This window comes from Lagenorhynchus albirostris, chromosome X, assembly GCF_949774975.1.
Source record: "Lagenorhynchus albirostris chromosome X, mLagAlb1.1, whole genome shotgun sequence".
Lineage (NCBI taxonomy): Eukaryota > Metazoa > Chordata > Mammalia > Artiodactyla > Delphinidae > Lagenorhynchus > Lagenorhynchus albirostris.
The window spans coordinates 66,619,464-66,646,482 of record NC_083116.1 but is presented as its reverse complement, the minus strand read 5'-3'; the positions used below and the strand labels follow the sequence as shown (position 1 = coordinate 66,646,482).

Sequence of the window (27,019 nt, the reverse complement as noted above, 5' to 3'; positions counted from 1 at the left end):
TCAACTGAGTACATAAACTGAGGATAATGGGAGCCATCTTTCTGTTGCAGTAAGAAGTTAAAATACAAAAAGAGGAAGACTAGAATGATGTCTGTAGTCCAAAGTAAAATTAAAAGTATCAATATCAGTGCATGAAAACATAACACATATACTGGCTTTCTCTGCTAAAGGGCCTGGAAGCAGACATCCTGGCGGCAATGAGCACATCATACACCCAGATATTGCTTTCTAAATACCATATCCCTCTAAAAGGAATCAGAACTCCTTGGAGAAATAACTGATTCCATGGCTGGGGAAGGGACAGTGCAAAGTAAATAATGAACATCTTGTGAGAGCAGAAAGTAAGAAAGTGCTCAAGGTTGATGAAGACTTGTGAAAAGGTCTGCAGGAGCCATACAAAAGGGGTTCCCACTAGCCAATACTGGTACAATTTGGATATTAAAATAATGACAGTAAGAAAATGTTCATGGAAAAAGAAAAAAATTAGTATATACTAATATAAACAAATGAATACAGAGCATAGAAATGTAAACTTCTCCCTTATAGTAATATGCCAACTAAAACATAGGAGGAATGATAGATCAGAACATCATGATTTTGAACCCATCATAGTAACATATCATTGAGCCACAAGAATCGTGAATGGATGTGGTGTAGGCAGAATTTCTAGGAATGGTCCCCAAGATTTCATGATCCCGAATCTTCAGAACCTGTGAACGTGAGGAAATAACACTCCCATGGTTTTGCTATGTAAAATGGCACAGTTGACCTTAAAAATGGGAGCTCACTGGGAAGTGGTGAGAATGAGGGGGTCTAGTCTAATCACATGAGACCTTTAAAGTAGAAAAATGACTCCAGCTCGTGCAGAAGGTGCAGAGAAGCAAAAGGATAAGTCAGAGAAATTCAAAGCATGAGGAAGACACATGTTTTTGATGTCTTTGTAGATGGCGGGGGCCATGTGAGAGGAAATTAAGGAGCTGAGAGGATCCTGGCCAATAGTCAGCAAGAAATGGGGACCTCAGGCCTACAACCACAATGAACTGAATTCTGCCAACAACCTGAATGAGCATGGAAATGGATTTTTCCACAGAGTCTCCAGAAAGGAACATAGTCTTACTGTCACTTTGACTTAGACCTTGTGATTCCCTTAGCAGAGCTCATCAAAATCCACCTAGACTCCAAACCTACAGAACTATGAGATAATAAATTTGGGTTGGGACTTCCCTGGTGGTGCAGTGGTTAAGAATCCACCTGCCAATGTGGAGGATGCAGGTTTGATCCCTGTTCCAGGAAGACCCCACATGCTGCAGAGCAACTAAGCCCATGTGCCACAACTACTCAACCTGCGCTCTAGAGTCTGCAAGCCACAACAACTGAGCCCACATGCCACAACTAGTGAAGTCCGCACACCTAGAGTCCTAGAGTCTGTGCTCCGCAACAAGGGAAGCCACTGCAATGAGAAGCCTGCACACCACAACGAAGAGTAGACCCCGCTTGCCACAACTGGAGAAAGCCCACGTGGAGCAACGAAGACCCAATGCAGCCATAAATAAATAAATAATCCGGGTTGTTTTAAGATGCCAAGTTTGTGGTAATTTGCAGTAAGAAACCATAAAAGCTCACTTCTGATGATGAAAAGAATACCTAAGGGGGCTTCCCTGGTGGCGCAGTGGTTGAGGGTCTGCCTGCCGATGCAGGGGACACGGGTTTGTGCCCCGGTCTGGGAGGATCCCACATGCCGCGGAGTGGCTGGGCCTGTGAGCCATGGCCGCTGAGCCTGCGCATCCGGAGCCTGTGCTCCGCAACGGGAGAGGCCACAGCAGTGAGAGGCCTGCGTGCCGCAAAAAAAAAAAAAAAAAAAAAAAAAAAAAAAAAAAAAAAAAAAAAAAAAAAACCTAAGTTAATTTCAAAGTAATCTTCAACAAATTAGTTACAAAGGAATAAATCATACCTTTACAGTGGCTTAACCTAGAAAAACAACCATAACCAAGTAACCTAAGTTAACATCACCAATAAACGGGGAGATTACATCACGTACCTTGTGATATGATGTATGGACAAGAACATAATGCCACTTACATGGCAATCCTGCCAAAAATTAAAAATCCCAATCTAATTATAACTAATCAGACAAATCCACATTGAGGGACAACCACCAAAATAATATATCTGTACATTTGATAAATGTTATGGTTCCAGCTTGTTTCAGATATGAAAAGGCTAAAGACCAAATAACTATTTACAATGTGGCATCTTCAACTGGATCCTGGACTTGCGGGGCGAGAAGTTACCTATGAAAACACTGTTGGGGCAATTTATGAATTAAGACTACGGACTGTGGATTAGATAAAAGTACATATTTCATTTTATTCACCTATTTATCCCTCCCATTGTTATTTGTAACTTCCTGTATTTTGGTGTCACCATTTCGAATTATTTTCCTTCTCATTTAAGAAAACCCTTTACTATTTCCTCTAGTGTCGGTGTGCTGACATCAAGTTCTCACTTTTTATCTTTACTCCACCTTCACTTTTCAAAGATGTTTTCACTGAGAAAACTTTGACTCTGGCAATTATTTTCATTTCTCACTTTAAATAAATCATTTCTTCATCATCCAGCTTCTAAAATTCCTGTCGTCAAATGAGCTATCAGTGTTACTGTTGTTCAGAACATTCAACATTCAAAAAGCAAAGACATTTTTCCTCTGGCTGCTCCTAAGATTGTTCTCTTTGTTTTCGTTCTTTAGGAGTTTAATTATGATATTCATAGTTGTAGTTTTCTATTTATCCTGCGTGGGGTTCATAGTGTTTCATGAATCTACAGCTTGATGTCTTTCTTCACTTTTATAAAATGCTCAGCAAGGGACTTCTCTGGTGGTCCGGTGGTAAAGAACCCGCCTTACAATGCAGGGGATGCAGGTTCGATCCCTGGTCAGGGAGCTAAGATCCCACATGCCATGGGGCAACTAAGCCTGTGCGCCACAACTACTGAGCTTGCGCACCTCAACAAGAGAGCCTGCGCACCTCAACAAGAGAGCCTGCATGCTGCAAACTACAGAGCCCTGGAGTCTGCGTGCCACACTAGAGAAGAGAAAATCCTCACGCCACAGCTAGAAAGAAGCCTGAGCACCACAATGAAAGAGACGGCACACCACAACTAAGTCCCGACACAGCCAAAAATAAATAAAATAAATAAATAAATAAATCTTTAAACAAAAAAAAAGAAAATGCTCAGTGAATATCTCATCAAATTCAGCTTCTGACCCATTCTCTCTTTTCTCCTTCTGGTACTCTAATTACACATATGGCTGAACTTTTCACTGTGATCTACCACTCTTCACCCTTTTTGTACATATTGTGTTTGTGTGCAAGTACGTGTGTGTGCGTGTGTGCGTGTGTGTGTGTGTGTGTATTCACCTCTTATATATGTGGCTACCCTTCAAAACCTCAAAACAAATGATGGTAATCATCATATATGATACAAGATACTTTTAAAAAGGAAAAATGGAGGTAGAGAGGAGATGTTGTTTTTTATTAAAAACAAATTTATGTACCAAATCTACTCAAAGAAGTTATCAAACAATATAAAAATGTAACTCGTAATACATGCATAACTTCTAGGATAATATATTTCTGTACTATTCCTACAACTTCTAATACTATCTATTTTAAACAGATAACCTCATCACCCACCTCTATAAAGCATTTCTATTACACACAAAACCCTAAGTATATGCTTCTCTAAGCACCTATAACCATAAAACCTTATACTTTTTACTTATCTGAATTAAAATCTCAAGTATCAGATATTATCTAACTACTAGATACACAGGGGCTATTAAAGACTTTAATAACTGCACCTGCTCAAAAATAAATGGAAAATAGACTAGAAGATGTTACACATCCTTTTTCAATTTACCTGTGCTTTGGTTCATCACAAGTCTTGGAGGAGAACTTGTTTCTTCAGATTCTTCTGATGAGTGTGCCAGAAAGTCATGAAGCTTCTGCACCAATGTATTCAACTTGCTTTCACTGTCAAAATAAAAATTTTAAGAATATCCTAACTTACCAGGTCATATATTAAATTAAATATAAAGTTTAACAAACTGAAAATATATCTACACTGTAAGTGGTCTGAAAGAATGCATACTTAAAATAAGAATTAAAGAAAATGAATTTTCTTTATTTCACTGAGGATATGAAAACATGAGTAACAAAATCTACCTGTACACTTATCTACAATCAAAGTATAATTCAAGGACTGTGATAAACCATAATGGAAAAGAATATGAAAAAGAATGTATATATATGCATATATGTATACCTGAATCACTTTGCTGTACACCTGAAACTAACACATTGTTAATCAACGATGCTCCAATACAAAATTAATTTTTTTAAAAAAAGTATAATTCAAGGACTGTGATAAACCATAATAGAAAAGAATACGAAAAAGAATGCATCTATATACATATATGTATAACTGAATCACTTTGCTATACAACAGAAATTAACACAACACTGTAAAATAACTATACTTAAATAAAATAAATTTAAAAATTAAGAAGTACTATTCAAGGAAAATGCTGGTAGTATGAGATTTTGCTTTACATCATTTAAAATAATAATCCAGTAATGTATCAAATATATTTCCTGAGCACTTAGTCTCTGGAAGCCTTCAGTAGTTCTTTTGTTTATTATTCTATTTTCTGCTTAGAACAGAATAAATGTATAAATGACCAACACTAAGATGAATAGAACAGGACCTAGAAGAGCTCACAGATTCCCATGGAAATATTTATATAACTAAATTATCACAGCATATCCTATTAAGTTATGTAATAAGTGTATCTGTAATCCAACAAACAGGGTTATAAAAAGTTAAAATTTAGGGCTTCCCTGGTGGCGCAGTGGTTGAGAGTCCGCCTGCCAATGCAGGAGACACAGGTTCGTGCCCCAGTCCGGGAAGATCCCACATGCCACGGAGCGGCTGGGCCCATGAGCCATGGCCGCTGAGCCTGCGCGTCTGGAGCCTGTGCTCTGCAACAGGAGAGGCCACAACAGTGAGAGGCCCATGTACCGCAAAAAAAAAAAAACCTTAAAAGTTTAAAATGCAGAAAATAAACATATACCCCATTTCTAATAAAAGATTTCCTAAACTGAAAAGCAAGAAAGAAAACAGATAAAACTTATTTCATTGGAATTCAAAACTTCTGTGTATGAAAAGATACCATCAAGAAAGTGAAGAGACAACCCACATAGCTGATGACAACTATTTTCAAATCATATATCTGAAAAAGCATTAATAATCCTTTTATAGGGCTTCCCTGATGGCACAGTGGTTGAGAGTCCGCCTGCCGATGCAGGGGACACAGGTTCGTGCCCCGGTCCGGGAAGATCCCACATGCCGCAGAGCAGCTGGGCCCGTGAGCCACGGCCGCTGAGCCTGCGCGTCTGGAGCCTGTGCTCCGCAACGGGAGAGGCCACAACAGTGAGAGGCCCGTGTACCGCAAAAAAATAAAAAAAAATAAAAAATAATAAAATAATCCTTTTATAAAATATATACCCTTTTAATAATGTAAAGAATTCTTACAATTAAACGGTAAAACGGCAAATCCAATTTGAAATGGGTTTTAAACAACTTAGATATACAATAACTCAACAACAAAACACCAAACAACCCAACTGAAAAACGGGCAGAAGACCTAAATAGACATTTCTCTAAAGAAGACATACAGATGGCCAGCAGGCACATGAAAAGATGCTCAACATCGCTAATTATTAGAGAAATGTAAATCAAAACTACAATGCAGTACCACCTCATACCAGTCAGCATGGCCACCATTAAAAAGTCTACAAATAACAAATGATGGAGAGGGTGTGGAGAAAAGGGAACCCTCCTACACTGTTGGTAGGAATATAAGTTGGTGTAGCCACTGTGGAAAACAGTATGGAGGTTCCTCAGAAAGCCAAAACAGAATTACCATATGATCCAGCAATCCTACTCTTGGGCATATATCCAGACAAAACTATAATTCAAAAAGATACATGCACCCCTATGTTCATAGCAGCACTATTCAGAATAGCCAAAACATGGAAACAACCTAAATGTCCACTGACAGATGAATGGATAAAGAAGATGTGGTACATATATACAATGAAATACTACTTAGCCATAAAAAGAACAAAATCATGCCATTTGCAGCAACACGCATGCAACTATAGATCACCATACTAAGTGAAGTAACTCAGGAAGAGAAAGACAAATACCACATGATATCACATATGTGGAATCTAAAATATGACATAAATGAACCTATGTATGAAACAAAAACAGAATCATAGACATAGAGAGCAGACTGGTGGTTGTCAAGGGGGAGGGGGTTGGGGGAGGGATAGCATGGGAGGTTGGGGGTAGCAGATGTAAGATTTTATATATAGAATGAATAAATAACAAGGTCCTACTATATAGCACAGAGAACTATATTCAATATCCTATGATAGACCATAATGGAAAAGAATATTTTTAAAAAAGAATGTATATATATTTATAACTGAATCACTTTGCTGTGCAGCAAAAATCAACACAACTTTGTAAGTCAACTATACCTCGATAAAAAACAGAAGTTAGATATACAATTCTAAGAATATACACAAATAGAAAGCACATGAAAAAATGCTCAAGATTATTAATCATTAGAGCAAAATATAAATCAAAACCACAATGAGATACTATTTTACACTCTTTAGAATGGATATGATAATAATTTTTTAAAAAATAAGGGTTGGCAAGGATGGAAAGAAATTGGAACTTACGTACGCTGCTGGTGGGAATGTAAAATGGGAGTCAGTATGAAAAACATTTTAGTAGTAATTCAAAAAGTTAAACACAGAGTTACCAAATAACCCAGCAATTCGACTCCTAGATATATACCCAAGAGAATGAAAACATATGCCCACACTCAAAAAACTAAACACAAAAGTTCATAGCAGCAATATTCATAACAGCCAAAAAGTGAAAAGTACCCAAATATCCATCAGCTGATGAAGAGACAATGGGATATTATACCCCAATTAAAAGGAATGAAATATTCATCTATACTAAGCACGGATGAACATTGTAAACTTTGTGCTAAACAATGCAGACACAGGGCTTCCCTGGTGGCACAGTGGTTGAGAGTCCGCCTGCTGATGCAGGGGACAGGGGTTCGTGCCCCGGTCCAGGAAGATCCCACATGCCGCAAAGCAGCTGGGCCCGTGAGCCATGGCCACTGAGCCTGTGCGTCTGGAGCCTGTACTCCGCAACGGGAGAGGCCACAACAGTGAGAGGCTTGCATACTGAAAAAAAAAAATGCAGACACAAATTCCTACATATTGGATGATTCCATTTATATATGTAAAATGTCCAAGTAGGCAAATCCACAGAGGCAGAAAGTAGATTAGTGGGTGCCAGGGGATAAAGGAAGGGGGAAATTGGGTGGTATAAGTTATCTTTTGGGGGCAATAAAAATATTCTAGAATTAGAAAGTGGTGACAATTGTACAATATTGTGAATTTAGTAAAAACTTTAAAAACTAAATTATATACTAAAATGGTTTAAATGGTTAATTTTATTTTATGTGAATTTCACCTCAACGGAAAATGCAAAATAGAGAAAGGAATTCAAGAATGTATGTAAGTAGGGCTTCCCTGGTGACGCAGTGTTTGACAGTCCGCCTGCCGATGCAGGGGACACGGGTTGGTGCCCCGGTCCGGGAAGATTCCACATGCCGCAGAGCGGATGGGCCCGTGAGCCATGGCCGCTTAGCCTGCGCATCCGGAGCCTGTGCTCCGCAACGGGAGAGGCCACAATGAGAGGCCCGTATACCGCAAAAAAAAAAAAAAAAAGAATGTATGTAAGTAATAAAACTTTACATAAGAAATAAAACTTCTGCATGCAACCTCCAAAAAAATAACCAAAATTTAATAGGCAAACTCATCTGAAAATAAAGAGATAAAGATTCTTATTATACTAAATAATACTGGGAATTCCCTGGCAGTCAAGTGGTTAGGACTCCATGCTTCCACTGCAGAGGGCACGGGTTTGACCCCTGGTGGGCGAACTAAGATCCTGCATGCCATGTGGCATGGCCAAAAAATAATAACAATACTAAATTCCCAGTAGATAAATGAATAAAAGACAAAAATTTTTTTAAAAAGGGAATATAACTGTGTAACCAAAAAAAATGGGAGAAAAAGCACACCGACCTCACTAATCATCAAAAGAATGCACATTAAAACATTAGGGGCTTCCCTGGTGGCACAGTGGTTGAGAGTCCGCCTGCCGATGCAGGGGACACGGGTTCGTGCCCCAGTCCGGGAAGATCCCACATGCCGCGGAGCGGCTAGGCCCCTGAGCCATGGCCACTGAGCCTGTACGTCCGGAGCCTGTGCTCCGCAAAGGGAGAGGCCACAACAGTGAGAGGCCCGCATACCGCAAAAAAAAAAAAAAAAAAAAAAAAAATTAGGAAACAGGTAACATCTCAGTCAGGCCTTCATGGGCCAGATACCACCCTGATTCAAGCAGGGTGCTGGGCTCCAAACCCAGTGGCCCCTCTGTACCATTTTTCTACGTTTGGTTAGGAAGATCCCAAGATATTTAGTGAACGAAAAAGAAATGAAATTAACAGGCATACTGCAACTAGACATTGTGTGTGGGATTTTGGTTGTTTTGGTGGAGAGGGTTGTTTTAAATAATCTTAAAACAAACTTGACTCTAGAATATAGGTACCAAGAGGGTATGGTTTCTACTTTTTGCCATAACCTTCCTTTGGAAATGAACCAGATGTACAAAAAAATTATCATCAAGTCACTCAGTATCCTTAATTTTCAATTAGAGAATGGAACCAGAGGAAAAGACGCTACATGTCAACCAATGGCACACAACATTCCTGGTAACCAAAATCTAAAAATAAGAATGGACGATGTCATTCTACACCTTGTTTCATCAACAGATTACCAAACAGCAAAAGCGCTGTACTTTAGAAATGAAAGAGCACAGCAAACCAGCATAATGATTATCGCACTCATTCCTAGAATTCACAGCAATCCAACCACAAAGCCAGCTATCACATGAATTCATACTGTAGCTGAACAAGGTCAAGACTATGGATAAATCAATGCAGCCCATTAATAGTACCTCAATATGAAAAAATTAAAACAAGAGGATACAATCAGAATTTTTTTGTTCTCTGAAGGACAGCATTCTTAGGAATGAACATATTTGTGTAATATTATATATTATGAGACCAGCTATAAGTCCAATGGTGAAAAAAAATTGATACTTAAAAAATTTGCCCACTCATTTGAAAAATCTTCTCTAAGGGCAGATGTGATATTTGGAAATAGCCAAATGTCATTTAGAGTCAAGTATGGTGAATAATGAAAGATTATCAGGTGCATTAAAAATAGTTTTTGCCAAAATTCAAAGTATTCCTGAAGACTTAATTTCTTGCATGTCTTCTAAATTGGTTACAAAAGGAGAGTTCTTGAAGTATCCTCAGGAATGACATCATCATTGGTTTCAGTATGGCCTCCAAGGGTGACTATTTAGAAGGGAAATATTCATTCATTTATAAAAGCTCTGATGTCAGCTTTCAAAATCTGCCTCATTTCTAGAGTCATACATTGGAGATGGTCCTTGGAATTAAGTCTTATTTGTGGAAATGATATTTTAAACACACCAAATAAACTGTTTGAAAGACAACACTTATCAGCCCTTTTGTAAATTGAAGGATCTTTTCCTAAGGCAAAACTGCACACATTAACTTATCAGTTTTATAATTGTGAACTATTCTAAGTTATTTTTATTAAATCCAGACGTGGCTGTCACTCTCTTCCTCCTCCACCAAAATGTGAAGCTTACTCCACCAGTACTATACATTACTTAATTCTAGGTTCTAGGTACAATGATCCTTAAGAATAGTTAAAAATCTTGATTGAAGAAGAATCTGATCAGCCTTCATACTCACAAACACACAATTACAACATGGGCTTGATGTAAATGACCAATGACATTTAATCTACCTATCTTCAAGAGAAACCAAAAAAATTCTAAATTCCTAATGTAAGCTAACCATATCATAAATGACTGGATTTCAGACAAGTTTTAAGTACTAATGTCAGTGTTTTTAACTATGGGCCATTTTCTTCACCCTGAATGTTTTACAACATTTCTTCCATGAGAAATGTGGAGTTCTAAAAATTACTAGTGTTTCACCTCTTTTGCATTATTTGGAGAAGTATATGTGTAAAGGAGCTAGCCTTTTTTAAATTAAACTTTTCATTTTGAGATAATCGTAGATTCACATGCAGTTGTAAGAAAGATCCTGTGTATGCATTACCCAGTCTTCCACAATGGTAACATCCTAAACTATTTTTCGGGAATTCCCTGGTTGGCCAGTGGTTAGGACACAGAGCTTTCACTACTGTGGGCGCAAGTTCAATCCCTGTTTGGGGAACTAATATCCCACGAGCCTCACGGCATGGCCAAACAAAAACAAAACAAAAACTATTTTTCATTTTCCCCCATTCATCTACCTGCTCACACAGATGGGTGGCTGTCTTCTAGCAATGGACCATACAGAGTCTCTAAAATTTGGACATATGTTCATGAGTATACTGACCAAAAATGGTCTTTTTTACAAACAAATCATTGGTAATTAACTTTACATTTTTGTTCACTTAACAACTGTTTAAAATAGCATATTATAATCCAAACTGGAAAAGAAGAGTAAACTTATCTTTGTCCACAGATGACATCTTACATGTACAAAACCTTAAAGATACCACAAAAAATTCTTAACAGTTAATACATAAATTCAGTAAAGTTGGTGGATACAAAATTCACACGCAAAAATCAGCTGCATTTTTCCAAACTAACAATGAACAATCCAAAAAGGAAATTAAAAAAAACAATGCCATTTACAATAGCATCAAGAAGAATTAAGTATTTAAGAATAAATTTAACCAAGGAATTGAAAGACTTACGGAAAGCCGCAAAACAGGAAAACTTTCACTGCTGAAAGAAATTAAAGACACAAATAAATATTGTTAAGATGACAGTACTACCCAAAGTGATCTAGAGATTCAACTCCTATCAAAATTCCAACAGTTTTTTTCACAGACACAGTAAATTCCATCCTAAAATTCATGATGAATCTCAAGGAATCTTGAACAGCCAAAACAGTTGTGAAATACAACAAAATTAAAGAACTCACAATTCCTGACTTCAAAACTAACTGCAAAAGCAACAAGGATTTACTGTATAACACAGAGAACTACATTCAATATCATGTAATAACCTATAATGGAAAATAATCTGAATATATATATATATATATAAACTGAACTACCTTCCTGTAAACCTGAAACTAACACAATATGGTAAATCAACTATACTTAAATTAAAAAACAAAACTAACTGCAGAGCTAAAATAATCAAAACAGTATGGTACTGGCAAAAGGACAATCATATAGAACAATGGAATAGAGAACCCAGAAATAAAGCCTTGCATATATGTGGTCAACTGATTTTCAAGAAGGGTATCAACAACATTCAATGGGAAAACGACAGTCTTTTCAACATGGGGTGTTGGAAAAAATGAATAACCAAATGCAAAAGAATAAAGTGGATGCCTGCTTCACACCACATACAAAAATTAACTCAAAATGCATCAAAGACCTAAAAATAGTAGCTAAACTATGAAACTCTTTAAAGAAAATAGAGGGGGAATCTTCATGACATTGGATTTCGTCATGCTTTCTTGAATATGATACCAAAAGCACAGACAACAACAAAAAATAAACTGGATTTCATCAAAATGAAAAACTTTTGTGCATCAAAGGTCACTATCAAGAGAAGAAAAGACAATCCACAAAATGGGAGAAAGTATTTCTGAATCATATATCTGAAATGGTATTGATAACCAGAAAACATAAAGAAACCCTATAACTCAACTCCAAAAAAACCAAACAACCAAATACAAAAATGGGCAAAGGCACAGCAATCAGATAAGAAAAAGAAATAAAAGGTATCTGAATTGTAAGAGAAGAGGTAAAATTGTGAATATATGCAGATGACATGATACCCTATACAAATATTCCTAAAGAGGCCACAAAAAAACTATTAGAACTAATAAATGACTTGAGCAAGGTAGAAAGATACAAGATTAATATACAGATAGCTATTGCATTTCTGGGGACTTCCATGGTGGTCCAGTGGCTAAGACTCTGTGCTCCCAATGCAGGGGGCCCTGGTTCGATCACTGGTCAGGGAACTAGATCCCACATGCCACAACTAAAAAGATCCCGCATGCCGCAACTAAAGATCCTGCATGCCACAACGAAGATCTCGCACACAGCAATGAAGATCCCACATGCTGCAACTAAGACCCAATGCAGCCAAATAAACAAATAATTTTTTTAAAAAAAAGAAAAAAGAAATCTGTTGCACTTCTTTACACTAACAATGAAATATCAGAAAGAGAAAGTAAAAAAAATCCGATTTAAAATAGCATCCAAGGAGTTCCCAAGCGATCCAGTGGTTAGGACTCAGTGCTTTCACTGCCATGGCCTGGGTTCAATCGTTGTTCTGAAACTAAGATCCTGCAAACTGAACGGTGCAGCCAAAGAAATAAACAAAACTTAAAATTAAGATAATTTTTAAAAATAAATAATATGATACAACAGCATACAAAAAAATAAAATACCTAGGAAAAAAACCTAGGAGGTGAAAGACCTATACCCTGAGAACTATAAAACATGGAAAAAGGAAACTGAGAACTAGGAAAAAGGAAACTGAAGTTGACTCAAAGAAATGGAAAGATATTCCATGCTCTTGGTTTGGAAAAATAAATATTGGTAAAACGGCCATACTATCCAAAGCAATCTACAGATTTAATACGATCCTTATAAAATTACCCATGACATTCTTCACAGGACTAGACCACATAATCCTAAAAGTAACAGGGAACCACAAAAGACCTGGAATTGCCAAAGCAATCCTAAGGGAAAAGAACAAAGCTGGAGACATAACTCTCCCAAATTTCAAACAATACTATAAAGCTACAGTAATAAAAACAGTGTGGTATTGGCACAAAAACAGACATACAGATCAATGTGACACAATAGAGAGCCCAGAAATAAACCCACACACCTAGGGTCAATCAACCTTCAACAAAGGAGGCAAGAATATACAATGGAGAAAAGACAATCTCTTCAACAAGTTGTGTTGGGAAAGCTGGACAACCTCATGTAAATCAATGAAGTTAGAACATTCCCTCGTACCATATACAACAAAAAAACGTAAAATAAAGACCTAAACATGAGACATGACACCATAAAACTCCTAGAAGAGAGCATAGGTAAAACATTCTCTGACATAAATCATACCAATGTTTTCTTAGGTCAGTCTGCCAAGGCAATAGAAATAAAAACAAAAGTAATAAAATGGGACCTAATCAAACTTAAAACCTTTTACACAACAAAGGAAACCATGAACAAAGTAAAAAGAAAACCTACGGACTCAGAAAAAATATGTGCATGTGATGCGACCAACAAGGGATTAATGTCAAAAACATATAAACAGCTCATACAACTCAATAGAAAAAAAACAAAAACAACCCAATCAAAAAATGAGCAGAAGACCTACACAAACATTTCTCCAAAAAAGAAATGGACAACAGGCACATGAAAAGATGCTCAACGTTGCTAATTATTAGAGAAAAGCAAATCAAAACTACAATGAGGTATCACCTCACACCAGTCAGAATGGCCATCAGCAAAAGTCTACAAATAGTAAATGCTGGAGAGGATGTGGAGAAAAAGGAACTTTCCTATACTGATGGTGCGAATGTAAACCGGTGCAGCCACTATAAAAAACAGTATGGAGGTTCCTTCAAAAATGAAAACTACAGTTACCATACAATCCAGAAATCCCACTCCTGGGCATATATCTAGAAAAGACAAAAACTCTAATTCAAAAACATACATGCAGCACAATGTTCATAAAAGGACGATTTACAATAGCCAAGACATGGAAGCAACCTAATTGTCCATCAACAGATGAATGGATAAAGAACATGTGGTATATATACACAATGGTATATTACTCAGCCATAAAAAAGGAATGAAATAATGCCATTTGCAGCAACATGGATGGAGCTACAGATTATCATACGGAGACAGAAAAAGGCTAATATTATATAATACTATGTGTGAAATCTAAAAAATAATACAATGAATCTAAATATAAAATAGAAACAAACTCACAGACATAGAAAACAAACTTATGGTTACCAAAGGGTAATGGGGAGGGATAAATTAGGAGTATGGGATTATGAGATACATACCACTATATATAAAACAAACAACAAGGATTTACTGTATAGCACAGGGAACAATACTGAATATCTTGTAATAACCTATAATGGAAAAGAATCTGAAAAATAATACACATATACATACACATGTACACATATGGGGTTGGCCAAAGAGTTCGTTCTGTTTTTTGCATAAGATGGCTCTAGTAGCACTGTCATCTTTAACTTCATTCGAAACAATTTTGTTAGACTGTATTGTGACAGCTGTCATATCAGCATGCATTTTAAAAAAGACTTACTAAAATTAGTGAATTTTTGTGTAGCCATTTTAATATCGAACATGGATTAAAAAAGCAACATTTTTTGCATAATATGCTTTATTATTTCAAGAAAGGTAAAAATGCAACTGAAATACACAAAAAGATATGTTCCGTGTATGGAGAAGGTGCTGTGACTGAAAAAATGTGTCAAAAGTGATTTACGAAGTTTCATGCTAGAGATTTCTTGCTGGATGATGCTCCACGATCGGGTAGGCCAGTTGCAGTTGATAGCAATCAAGACACTAATTGAGAACAATCAACATTATACCACATGGGAGATAGGCAACATACTCAAAATGTCCAAATCAAGCGCTGAAAATCATTTGCACCAGCTTGGTTATGTGAATTGCTTTCATGTTTGGGTTCCACATAACTTAAGCAAAAAAAACCTTCTTGATGGTGTTTCCACATGCGATTCTCTACTTAAACGTAATGAAAATGTTCCATCTTTAAAACAAATTGTGACAGGCGATGAAAAGTAGATACTGTACAACAATGTGGAACAGAAGAGATTGTGGGGCAAGCGAAATGAACCACCACTAGCCATACCAAAGGTCAGTCTTCAGCCAAAGAAGGTGATGTGTATATGGTGGGATTGGAAGGGAGTCCTCTATTATGACCTCCTTCCAGAAAACCAAACGATTAATTCCAACAAGTTCTGCTCCCAATTAGACCAACTGAAAGTGGCACTCGACGAAAAGCACCCAGAATTAGTCAACAGCAAACGCATAATCTTCCATCAGGATAACGCAAGCCAGCATGTTTCTTTGATGACCAGGCAAAAACTGTTACAGCTTGGTTGGGAAGTTCTGATTCATCTGCTGCATTCACCGGATATTGAATCTTCAGATTTCCATTTATTTCGGTCTTTACAAAATTCTCTTAATGGAAATAATTTCAGTTCCCTGGAAGACTGTAAAAGGCACGTGGAACAGTTCTTTGCTCAAAAAGATTAAAAGTTTTGGGAAGATGGAATTATGAAGTTGCCTGAAAAATGGCAGACGGTAGTGGAACAAAACGGTGACTACGTTGTTCAATACAGTTCTCGGTGAAAATGAAAAATGTGTCTTTTATTTTTACTTAAAAACTGAAGGAACATTTTGGGCAACCCATTATATACACACATATATATGTGTATGTATATATATGTATGTATATGTAAAACTGAATCACTTTTCTGTACACCTGAAAGTAGCACAATATTTTAAATCAACATACTTCAATAAAAAATAAAAATATGCAGCTCAACAAAAAAAAATTTAATGGGCAAAGGACTTGAATAGACATTTCTCCAAAGAAGACATACAAATATCCAATAAACACACAAAAGGATGTTCTACATCACTAGTCATTAGGGAAATACAAATAAGAACCATAATGAGATAACACTTCACACCCGTTAAGAGGCTATTAACCCCCACCCACACAAAAAAAAAGAGTAAAGAAAATAACAAGTGTTGGTGAGGATGTGGAGAAACTGGAACCCTGAGTGTGATGCTGTTAGGAATATAAAATGGCGCACCCACTGTGGAAAAACAGTATAGCAGTACCTCAAAAAGATAAACATAGAACTGCCATATGATCCAGTAATTCTACTTCTAAGTATATACCAAAAGAAATGAAAGCTGGGACACAAACAGATACTTATACATCAATGTTCATAACAGCATTATTCACAAGTGGCAAAAAGGGAAAACAACCAATACATCCATCAACAACAGATGAAAGGATAAGTAAAATTTAATATACTGGGTGGGCCAAAAAGTGCCTTCGGTTTTTTAAGGAAAAATAAAAGACACATTTTTCATTTTCACCAAGAACTTTATTGAACAACGTAGTCACCATTTTGTTCCACTACCTTCTGACATTTTTCAGGCAACCTTATAATTCCATCTTCCTAAAACTTTTAATCTTTTTGAGCAAAGAACTGTTCCACGTGCCTTTTACAGTCTTCCAGAGAACTGAATTTTTTTCCATTAAGAGAATTTTGTAAAGATCGAAATAAATGGAAATCCGAAGGTGCAATATCTGGTGAATGCAGCAGATGAATCAGAACTTCCCAACCAAGCTGTAACAGTTTTTGTCTGGTAATCAAAGAAACATGCTGGCTTGCGTTATCCTGATGGAAGATTATGCATTTTCTGTTGACTAATTCTGGACACTTTTTGTCGAGCGCCGCTTTCAGTTGGTCTAACTGGAAGCAGAACTTGTTGGAATTAATTGTTTGGTTTTCCGGAAGGAGCTCATAATACAGGACTCTCTTCCAATCCCACCATATACACAACATCACCTTCTTTGGATGAAGACTGACCTTTGATGTGGTTGGTGGTGGTTCATTTCGCTTGCCCCGCAATCTCTTCCGTTCCACATTACTATACAGTATCTACTTTTCATGGTCTGTCACAATTTGTTTTAAAAATGGAACATTTTTGTTACATTTAAGTAGAGAATCGCACGTGGAAACAGTCAAGGTTTTTTTTTTGCTTAAGTTATGTAGAATCCAAACATGAAAGCAATTCACATAACCAAGCTGGTGCAAATGATTTTCAGTGCTTGATTTGGACATTTTGAGTATGTCGGCTATCTCCCATGTGGTGAAACATTGATTGTTCTCAATTAATATCTCGATTTGATCGCTGTCAACTTCAACTGGACCACCTGACCGGGGAGCATCATCCAGCAAGAAATCTCTAGCACGAAACTTCGTAAATCACTTTTGACACATTTTTTCAGTCACAGCACCTTCTCCATACACGGAACATATCTTTTTGTGCATTTCAGTTGCATTTTTACCTTTCTTGAAATAATAAAGCATATTATGCAAAAAATGCTTTTTTTAATCCATATTCAATATTAAAATGGCTACCAAAAAATTCACCAATTTTGATACCTTTTTTTGAATGCATGCTAACATGACAGCTGTCACAATACAATCTAACAAAATTGTTTCGAATGAAGTTAAAGACAACTAAGTGCTACTAGAGCCATCTTATGGAAAAAACTGAACAAATCTTTGGGCCAACCCAATACACATGGTATAAAAGGAATGATATTAGCTAAAAAAGAATGAAATTCTGACACATGCTACACCACAGATGAACTTTGAAAACATTATACTAGCTAAAATAAGCCAGGCACAACAGAAGGAGAAACATTGTATAATTCCACTTAGATGAGGGTCCTAGAGTAGTCAAATGCACAGAGACAGAAAGCACAATAGAGGGCTGGAGGGGGGAGGGAACGCAGAGTTATTGTTTAATGGGTACAGAGTTTCTGTTTTGGAGATGATGAAAAAGATCTGGAAATGGAGAGTGTGGACGGTTACAAAGGACTGCCAATGTAGTTAATGCCACTGAACTGTACCCTTAAAAATGATTAAAAGAGTAAATTTTTAAAAGATATTTGATATATCAGGCAAATATTAAAAGAAAGCTCGTGCTGTATGTGGCCACTAAAGCTATGAATGAAGACATGTACAAACTGCAGTACTGTTTGTACTAGAGAAAATTTGAAAATAACCTAATCATCCATAAAAAACAGGATAGACAGATTATACATTCACATGATGGATGACCATATATGAATTAAATGAATGAACTAGAGCCATATGTATCAATATAGATACATCAGAAAATAGTTCAAATGGAACTTAAGCTTTAGCTACAATATTCTAATAACTTAAAGTCTGAAGGAAATGTAATTAATTTTAACTAGCATATTATTTTAATAATAAAGCAACTTAGCTTGCAGGAAGTACCTGAGGAGTCCTGAGCAGAGCTAGTTTGCACCTCCTGGCTCAGGAGAATGGGGGTCAGGGGTTACAAGGGGTAAGGCAAAGCACCCCTCCCAGGACCAAGTGCCCTGCTTCCTACACAAGACACTGTTCCCAAGGCCAACCATGGCTACCTTTCAGCAGCTAATAGGAAAATGGCTTTGATGAATATATGAAGGAAGAGTAAAGACTTTGAGGAATACATGAAGGCAAGAGGAGTGGGATTGGCACTGTGAAAAATGGATGCAATGGCCAAGCCAGACTGTGTCGTCACTTCTGACAGCAAATCTCTCACCATAAAAACTGAAAGCACCTTGAAAACACAGTTTTCTTGAAAACTGGAAGAGAAGTTTGAAGAAACTACAGCTGTTGGTAGAAAAACTCAGATTGTCTTCAACTGACAATGCATTATGAACAATATAACCTGTACTAGGATTATGAAAAGGTATCATAAAAATTGCAACATCACTTTAGAGAGGAACTAGCTTGTTAAACAATCTCAGTTCAATGGGCAAATCTTCACAATACTTCTTTTTTTCATTACTGTATTCTATTATCTCTATCACACATAATTTGCATGCAACTATTTCCAAGCATTGACTTAATTAGGATCATCCCAACATAGAAAATCCTAAAGATGCCACCAAAAAACACTACTAGAGCTCATTAATTTGGTGAAGATGTTGGATACAAAATCAATATACAGTAATCTGTTGCATTTCATAAAATAACAATGAACTATCAGAAAGGGAGATTAAGAAAACAATCCCATTTACCATCACATAACAAAGAATAAAACACCTAGAAATAAATCTCACTAAGGAGGTAAAAAACCTATACTCAGAAAACTGTAAGACACTGATGAAAGAAAATGAACATGACAACAAGCAGATGGAAAGATATACCATGTTCATGGGTTGGAAGAATTAATATTGTTAAAATGACCATACTACCCAAGACAATCTAGAGAGCCAATGAAATCCCTACCAAAATACCAATGGCATTTTTCACAGAACTAGAACAAATAATTCTAAAATTTGTATGTAAATACAAAAGACCCGGAATAGCCAAAGCAATCTTCAGAAAGAAGAACAGAGCTGGAGGTATCACACTCCCTGACTTAAAACTATACTACAAAGCTACAGCAATCAAAACATTATGGTAACAGCACAGAAACAGACACATTGATCAGTGGAATAGAATAAAGAGCCCAGAAGTAAACCCATGCACTTATGATCAATTAACCTATCACAAAAGAGACAAGAATATACAATGGAAAAAAAGAGAGTCTCTTCAGTAAGTGGTGCAAGAAAACTGGACAGCTACATGTAAAAGAACAGAATCAGAACATATTCTCACAACATATACAAAAAAAAACGTAAACTGGATTAAAAACCTAAATATAACAGTGGAAAACATAAAACTCCTAGAAGACAGAAGATTCTTTGACATAAATCATAGCAATTTTTTTTGGATCTGTCTCTTAAGGCAAAGGAAACAAAAGCAAAAATAAACAAATCGTACCTAATTAAACTTAAAAGCTTTTGCACAACAAAGGAAACAATCAAAAAAATGAAAAGACAACTTACAGAATGGGAGAAAATATTTTCAAATGATATGACTGATAAGGGGTAAATATCCAAAATATATAAACAGCTCATATAACTCAATATTAGAAAAAAACCAAAAAAGATAAAAAATGGGTAGGAAACCTGAATAGCCATTTTTCCAAAGATATACAGATGACAAACAGGAACATGAAAAGATGCTCAACATAACTAGTCACCAGAGAAATGCAAATCAAAACCACAGTGAGGGACTTCCCTGGTGGCACAGTGGTTAAGAATCTGCCTGCCAATGCAAAGGGCACGGGTTCAATCCCTGGTCTGGGAAGATCCCACGTGCTATGGAGCAGCTAAGCCTGACAGCCACAACTACTGAGCCTGCACTCTAGAGCACATGAGCCACAACTACTGAGCCCACAAGCCACAACTACTGAAACACACGTGTTTAGAGCCCGTGCTCTGCAACAAGAGAAGCCACGACAATCAGAAGCCCATGCACCGCAATGAAGAGTAGCCCCCACTTGCCGCAACTAGAGAAAGCCCACATGCAGCAACGAAGACCCAACGCAGCCACAAATAAATATTTTTTTTTAAAAAAAACCCACAGTGAGATGTCACCTCGTACCTGTAGAATGGCTATCATGAAAACATCTACAAATAACCCATGTTGGAGAGGATGCAGAAGAAAGGGGACCCTAGTACACTGTTGGTGGGAATGTAAATTGGTGTAGCCACTATAAAAAGCAGTATGGAGATCCCGCAGAAAACTAAACGTAGAACTGCCATATCATCCAGCAATTCCAATCCTGGGTATATATCCAAAGAAAACAAAAACACGAATTTGAAAGGATACATGTACCCCAGTGTTCAGAGCAGTATTACTTACAATAGCCAAGATACGGAAGCAACCGAATTTCCATAAACAGATGAATGGATAAGGAAGATGTGGTATATATACACAATGGAATACTACTCAGCCATAAAAAATGAAGATTTTGCCATGTGCAAAAACATGGATGGACCTGGAGGGTATTATGCTTAGTGACATAACTCAGAGAAAGACAAACACTTCATGTTGTCACTTATATGTAGAATCCAAAAAATAAAATGAATGAATGCAACAAAACAGAAACAGTTTCACAGACATAGAGAACAAATTAGTAGTTACCAGAGGGAAAGGGGAGGAGCAAAATAGGAATAGGGGATTAAGAAGTAGAAACTACTATACATAAAATAATTAAGCTACAAGGGTATATTGTACAGCACAAGGAATACAGCCAATATTTTATAATAACTTTAAATGGAGTATAACCTACAAAAATATTGGATCATTATGTTGTACACCTGACATTAATATTGTAAATCAACTATACTTCAATTAAAACATTAGAATCAGAGATCAGATCAAGATGGCAGAGGAGTAGAATGTGGAGCTCACCTTCTCCCACAAATACATCAAAAAAAAACCCATCTACCTGTGGAACAATTCTCACAAAACATCTACCAAACACTGGCAGAAGGCCTCAGACTTCCAAAAAGGCAAGAAAATCTCCATGTAACTGGGTAGGGCAAAAGAAGAAAGCAGAAAAGAAGAGAGAAAGGAATCGGGACAGGACCTGTGCCCCTGGGAGGGAACTGTGAAAGAGGAAAGGTCTCTGAAGACTAGGAAGCTCCCTCACTGGTGGGGAGATCAGACAGGACAAAGGGCGAGATTCAGAGCCTCGAAGAAGAACACAGCAACTGGTTTACAGAGGGCAAAGCAAAGAGAGACCTGCACAGACAGTGCTGCCCAGCACTCCCCAGTCTGAGATGCTCATCCACTGGGGAAGGTGGGGACTGGGCGCTGAACCTCGGGATTTGGAGGTCAGACCCAGAGGAGAGGACTGGGGTTGGCTGCATGGAGACAGCCTGAAGGGGCTAGGGTGTGGTGTGGAAGGTCTGGGCCCACCAGAGAGGCAAGGCGACATTGTTGGGGGGCATGCCTCCATAGGAGCATCCTTCTCCACACACACTCTCAGGCACTGCCTACATGAGCTCTGGGGGCGGGCATGAGCTGCCGCTGCCATCTCAGACTCCAGAGGCGGGCACAGACCACTGCCACTGCTGAGGGTCCCGCGACTGGGAGCCAACTACTGCCCCCGCCTTACTTGGAGCGTGCACAAGCCACACACCTGCACATCCCCTATCAAGGGGATAATGGCCAGCAAACACTGAGGAAAGCGACTGCAAGGATCCAAATCAAAAACAGCCCTCATGCCAAAAATCATTAAACCCATATGACCTATGCAGGAATGCTCCCGCATATAAATAGGGCTCCAAGACTACAGGATATAATTGTTTCTCCTAAACTCACAGAATAAGATAAACATAAGCAAAGTGAAGAAGCAGAGGAACCACTTCCAGTTAAAAAACCAAGAGAATTCCCCCGAAGAAACAAACAATGAAACAGACCTTTTCCGTCTAACAGACACCGACTTCAAAGAGGAGGTAATGAAAATACTGAAGGAATTAAGAATGGTTATTGGCAGAAATGCAGATTATTGTAAAAAGGAACTAGAAACTATAAGGAGGAGACAAGAAAAATTAGAAAATTCATTTGCAAGACGAAAGCCGATCTAAAGGCAATGAAAAGCAGAATGAATAATGCAGAAAAAAGAATAAGCGATCTGGAAGATAGAATAATGGAATTTACTGAAGCAAAACAGCAGACAGAAAACCAAATGAAAAATAAAAGAAAGCAGTATGAGACCTAGGGGATAATACATAGCATCCCAATCTACTAATAGGGATTCCAGAAGGAGAAGAAAGAGAAAAGGGAACTGAAAATGTATTTGAATAAATTACAGCTGAAAAGTTCCCAAGCCTAAAGAAGGAAAAACATATCCAGATACAGGAAGCACAGAGAGTCCCAAACAAGATGAACCCAAGCAGACCTACACCAAGACATATTATAATAAAGATAGCAAAAGTTAAAGATAAAGAGAGAATTCTAAAGGCAGCAAGAGAAAAACAAAGAATTAATTAAAAGGGAAGCCCCATAAGGCTATCAGCTGATTGCTCAACAGAAACACCACAGGCCAGAAGGCAGTGGAAAAATATATCCAAAGTCTTGAAAGGGAAAAATCTGTAACCTAGAATACTCTACCCAGCAAGATTATCATTTAGAATAGTAGGAGAAATAAAGAACTTCTCAGAAAAGCAAAAACTAAAAGAATACAGCAATACTAAACCTATCCTAAAAGAAATATTGATAGATCTTCTCTAAATATTAAAGAAGCAAGAAGATATAGGAAGGAGGAATTCAAAATTTGAAAGTAAATCACTTTAATTAGCCAGTAAACAGATCAAAAAGAGAAAGAGAAAAAAAAACCTATTTGTGAAATTGATAATAAACACCAGGAACAGAAAAAGGATAAACACGAAGATGTAAAAAAGGACATCAAAATCACAAAATGTGGGGAAGGAGAGTAAGAAAATGCAGCTCCTTTTGTTTTTTTTGTTTGTTTGTTTGTTTTTGGTTTTTTTCCTGTTTTTTTTTTTTTTTTTTTTTTTTGCGGTACGTGGGCCTCTCACTGCTGTGGCCTCTCCCGTTGTGGAGCACAGGCTCCGGACGCACAGGCCCAGCGGCCATGGCCCACAAGCCCAGCTGCTCCGCAGCATGTGGAAGCCTCCCAGACCAGGGCACAAACCCACATCCCCTGCATCAGCAGGCAGACTCTCAACCACTGTGCCACCAGGGAAGCCCATGTTTTTTTTTTAAGAATGTGTTTGAGCCTATGTATCTAAAGCAAGCAGACAGAGGAAGGGGTTAAGATACTTGAAAAACAGAACAAACACAAATCAAAAACACACAATACATTCACAAAAAACAAAAAGGAGAACACACAAGCATAAAATAAAAGGAAATCATCAAGCCACAAAAAGAAAATGAAAGGATCAGGGAAGAAACAAAGAATCAACTGGAAAACAAGGTTTAATATGGCAATAAATACATATGTATCAATAATTACCTTAAATGTCAATGCTCCGATCAAAAGACAGAGAGCAGCAGACTGGATAAAGAAACAAGAGCCTACAATATGCTGCCTACAAGAGACCCACCTTATGGCAAAGGACACACATAGATTGAAAGTGAGGGGATGGAAAAAGATATTTCATGGAAATGGAAATGAAGAGAAAGTGAGCGTTGCAATACTCGTATCAGATAAAATAGAGTTTAAAGCAAAGGCTGTTAAGAAAGATAAAGACGGACACTATATAACGATAAAAGGATCAAAACAAGAGGAGGATTTTACACTCATCAACATATATGCACCTAAAATAGGAGCACCCAAATACATAAAACAAATACTAACAGACATCAAGGGAGAAATTGATGGGAATACAATAATGGTAGGAGACTTTAACACCCCACTCACATCGATGGACAGATCTTCTAGACAGAAAATCAATAAGGCAACAGAGATGCTAAATGATACAATAGAACACTTAGACTTAATTGACATTTTCAGGACATTACATCCAAAAAAAAAGACAGAATACACATTCTTTTCAAGTGCACATGAACATTCTCTAGGATTGACCACATGCTACGGCACAAAACTAACCTCAACAAATTTAAGACTATAGAAATTATTTCAAGCAACTTCTCTGACCACAAAGGCATGAAACTAGAAATCAACCAAAGGAAAAGAAATGGGAAGTTCATAGCGATACAAGCCTTCCTCAAAAAAACAATGTTTTTTTGTGACATAAATTCACTGCATTACTCCTAAGTGCATGTGATGTTTTAGGTTTAAAATTATCATATGTGTTTATAATGCATTATAAAATATACAGTTCATTTATTTCTTAGTATCTGTAATTTCACTTATAAATTAACTAGTAATTCACAATTGGCTTTTCACTAATCCAACAGATTTTCTACACTTCCTTTATTTACCACAAGTTTAGTATTCATATAAGTGTTTAAAATCTTCTAACTTATGTCCTTATTCAAGTAAAATTATAAGAAATCCTTTTAACAGCTGCCCAATATTAACTATGTAAGCATATAATATAAAGCCTAATTCCCTATAAACTTTTTATGCCTTAATTTTACTCCCAAATGTGATAAAGGTCCATACAGGTTTCTACTATGCCAATGAATATCAACCACTGGAAGATCAAGTGTTAGGGTAAAAGGTGGAATTTTTCTTAGTGAGTCTACGCTGCCTTGGGTTTCCTTACATAACCATGACAAATTTTAACATGCATTTTATACACGCTGGCCTGATTTAAACCTCATGAAACCTCCCTCCTTATTACAGAGAACTGAGGCTCAGAAAGGCACTTATTTGCTAAATACAGCAAGGGAATTAAATAATTTGCACTTGCGTTGGAAAATCAGGAATTCTATCTCTAACCAAAGCCCACCCTATACCACATCCCTTAAGAAAACTCAAGGCACAGTGACTAATATAACTTAATGAACAGAAAAGTAGTTATCACACTAGTAGATAATCCTCAAAAGTCAGAACACTTCAAAGGACTAAGGATAAACTAAGATGTCCACAAAGTGCCTTCAGTTACTACAGCATACTTTTCCAAAGTTTTTCATCTTTGTTCATTGCTATCTTTGTTATCATTTTGAATACACTCATTGATTTTTTCTTTAATTTTTAATAAAAACACTATATGAATGCTTTAAATTACCTAAGTTCTCTAGTTTTACTGTGCATGCTTAATCCACTGAGCTTACCACACTATCCTTATTTGAATGCAGCAGTAACTAAACATAAGGTGTTAACAATAAGACAAACAAATCATCTTAAAATCAATTCCTAAAACTTCCAACTGAAATTGGAACCTGATCCTCACAAAGACCAAGACCTGAAAGATGTAACAAACAAAGGAGAGCACCCCCAAAAAGCCACAGATAGCTATGTCATCTCACATAGGTTCATTTATTTTAAAAAGTCAAAAACAAACAAAAAAACTAACCAGTCAGCTACAAAAGGTAAGGAGCTTAGAAGTCCTCACTCCTATGCTCACAACAAGAAAAAAGATAAACAAATTGAAAATCAGTAAGTTATCTTAGATCCATTAGAGAACTGAGGTCACAGGACAAATCACCAAAAAGAAAAAAAAAAGGAGAGACAGGCAGATACAGAGAATCACATTTTATCTGAAGTGCAAACATCAATAGTAACTGACGAATTATTGGGAGGCCAAATACAGATTAGCTTGAGTGTTAAAAAATCCTGGTGTCCCAGCTGGGCACACTTTCCTGGGTTTTACCTCCAGGAGTGCCACAAGCTTTTCAGGTATTCATGAGGAAGACCTGAGGGGAAAAAATCCTCTTGTGCCTTGAGCAGGAGGAGGGAAAAGTAAACATATTAAAACTCACCCAGAGCATTCTCTTTTTAACAAAGTCATGCTCTCAAGGTAAACTACTTTACCAGAGCATTATGTACCTGGAGGAAGAGCAATTAGACAACCTCAGCCTCCTGGAGGTTTCCTGTCTCACCTAAGTAGTGTTGCAGGGGGAAAGGCTAAGAAACATTTCTGAAGGTCACAGCCCAGGGACCACTTAAAAAAGAAAGATGTAATTCATAAGATTACAGATCACTTTCCCTCTCCAACTCCTGGGATCCAATATGGCAACACTGAATTATAAATGAGAAAGCTACAAGATACAGACTCTGTTTGAGAAGGAATTCTTGGGCTTCCCTGGTGGCTCAGTGGTTGAGAGTCCGCCTGCCGATGCAGGGGACACGGGTTCGTGCCCCGGTCCGGGAAGATCCCACATGCGGCGGAGCGGCTGGGCCTGTGAGCCATGGCCGCTGAGCCTGTGCGTCCCGAGCCTGTGCTCCGCGACAGGAGAGGCCACAACAGTGAGAGGCCCGCGTACCGCAACAAAAAAAAAAAAAAGGAATTCTTAAGGAATCCCAAAGACAAAAGGGAAGGAAAAAAAAAACTAGGACAAGGGAACTAGAAGAAATAATGTGTTTAATGTGTGCTG

The 27,019-nt window shown here is 37.4% G+C and overlaps 1 protein-coding gene across 1 annotated transcript in view; it reads right to left on the bottom strand.

Moving 5' to 3' along the window:
- ATRX (ATRX chromatin remodeler) overlaps positions 1-27,019 on the bottom strand; it is a 256,836-nt gene that overhangs the window by 200,096 nt on the left and 29,721 nt on the right. Inside the window, exons 3-4 of the mRNA XM_060137872.1 lie at positions 11,028-11,058; positions 3,919-4,031 (exon numbers count right to left, since the gene is read on the bottom strand). Coding sequence (XP_059993855.1) covers positions 3,919-4,031; positions 11,028-11,058 — 144 coding nt within the window. The remainder of the gene's footprint in view (positions 1-3,918; positions 4,032-11,027; positions 11,059-27,019) is intronic.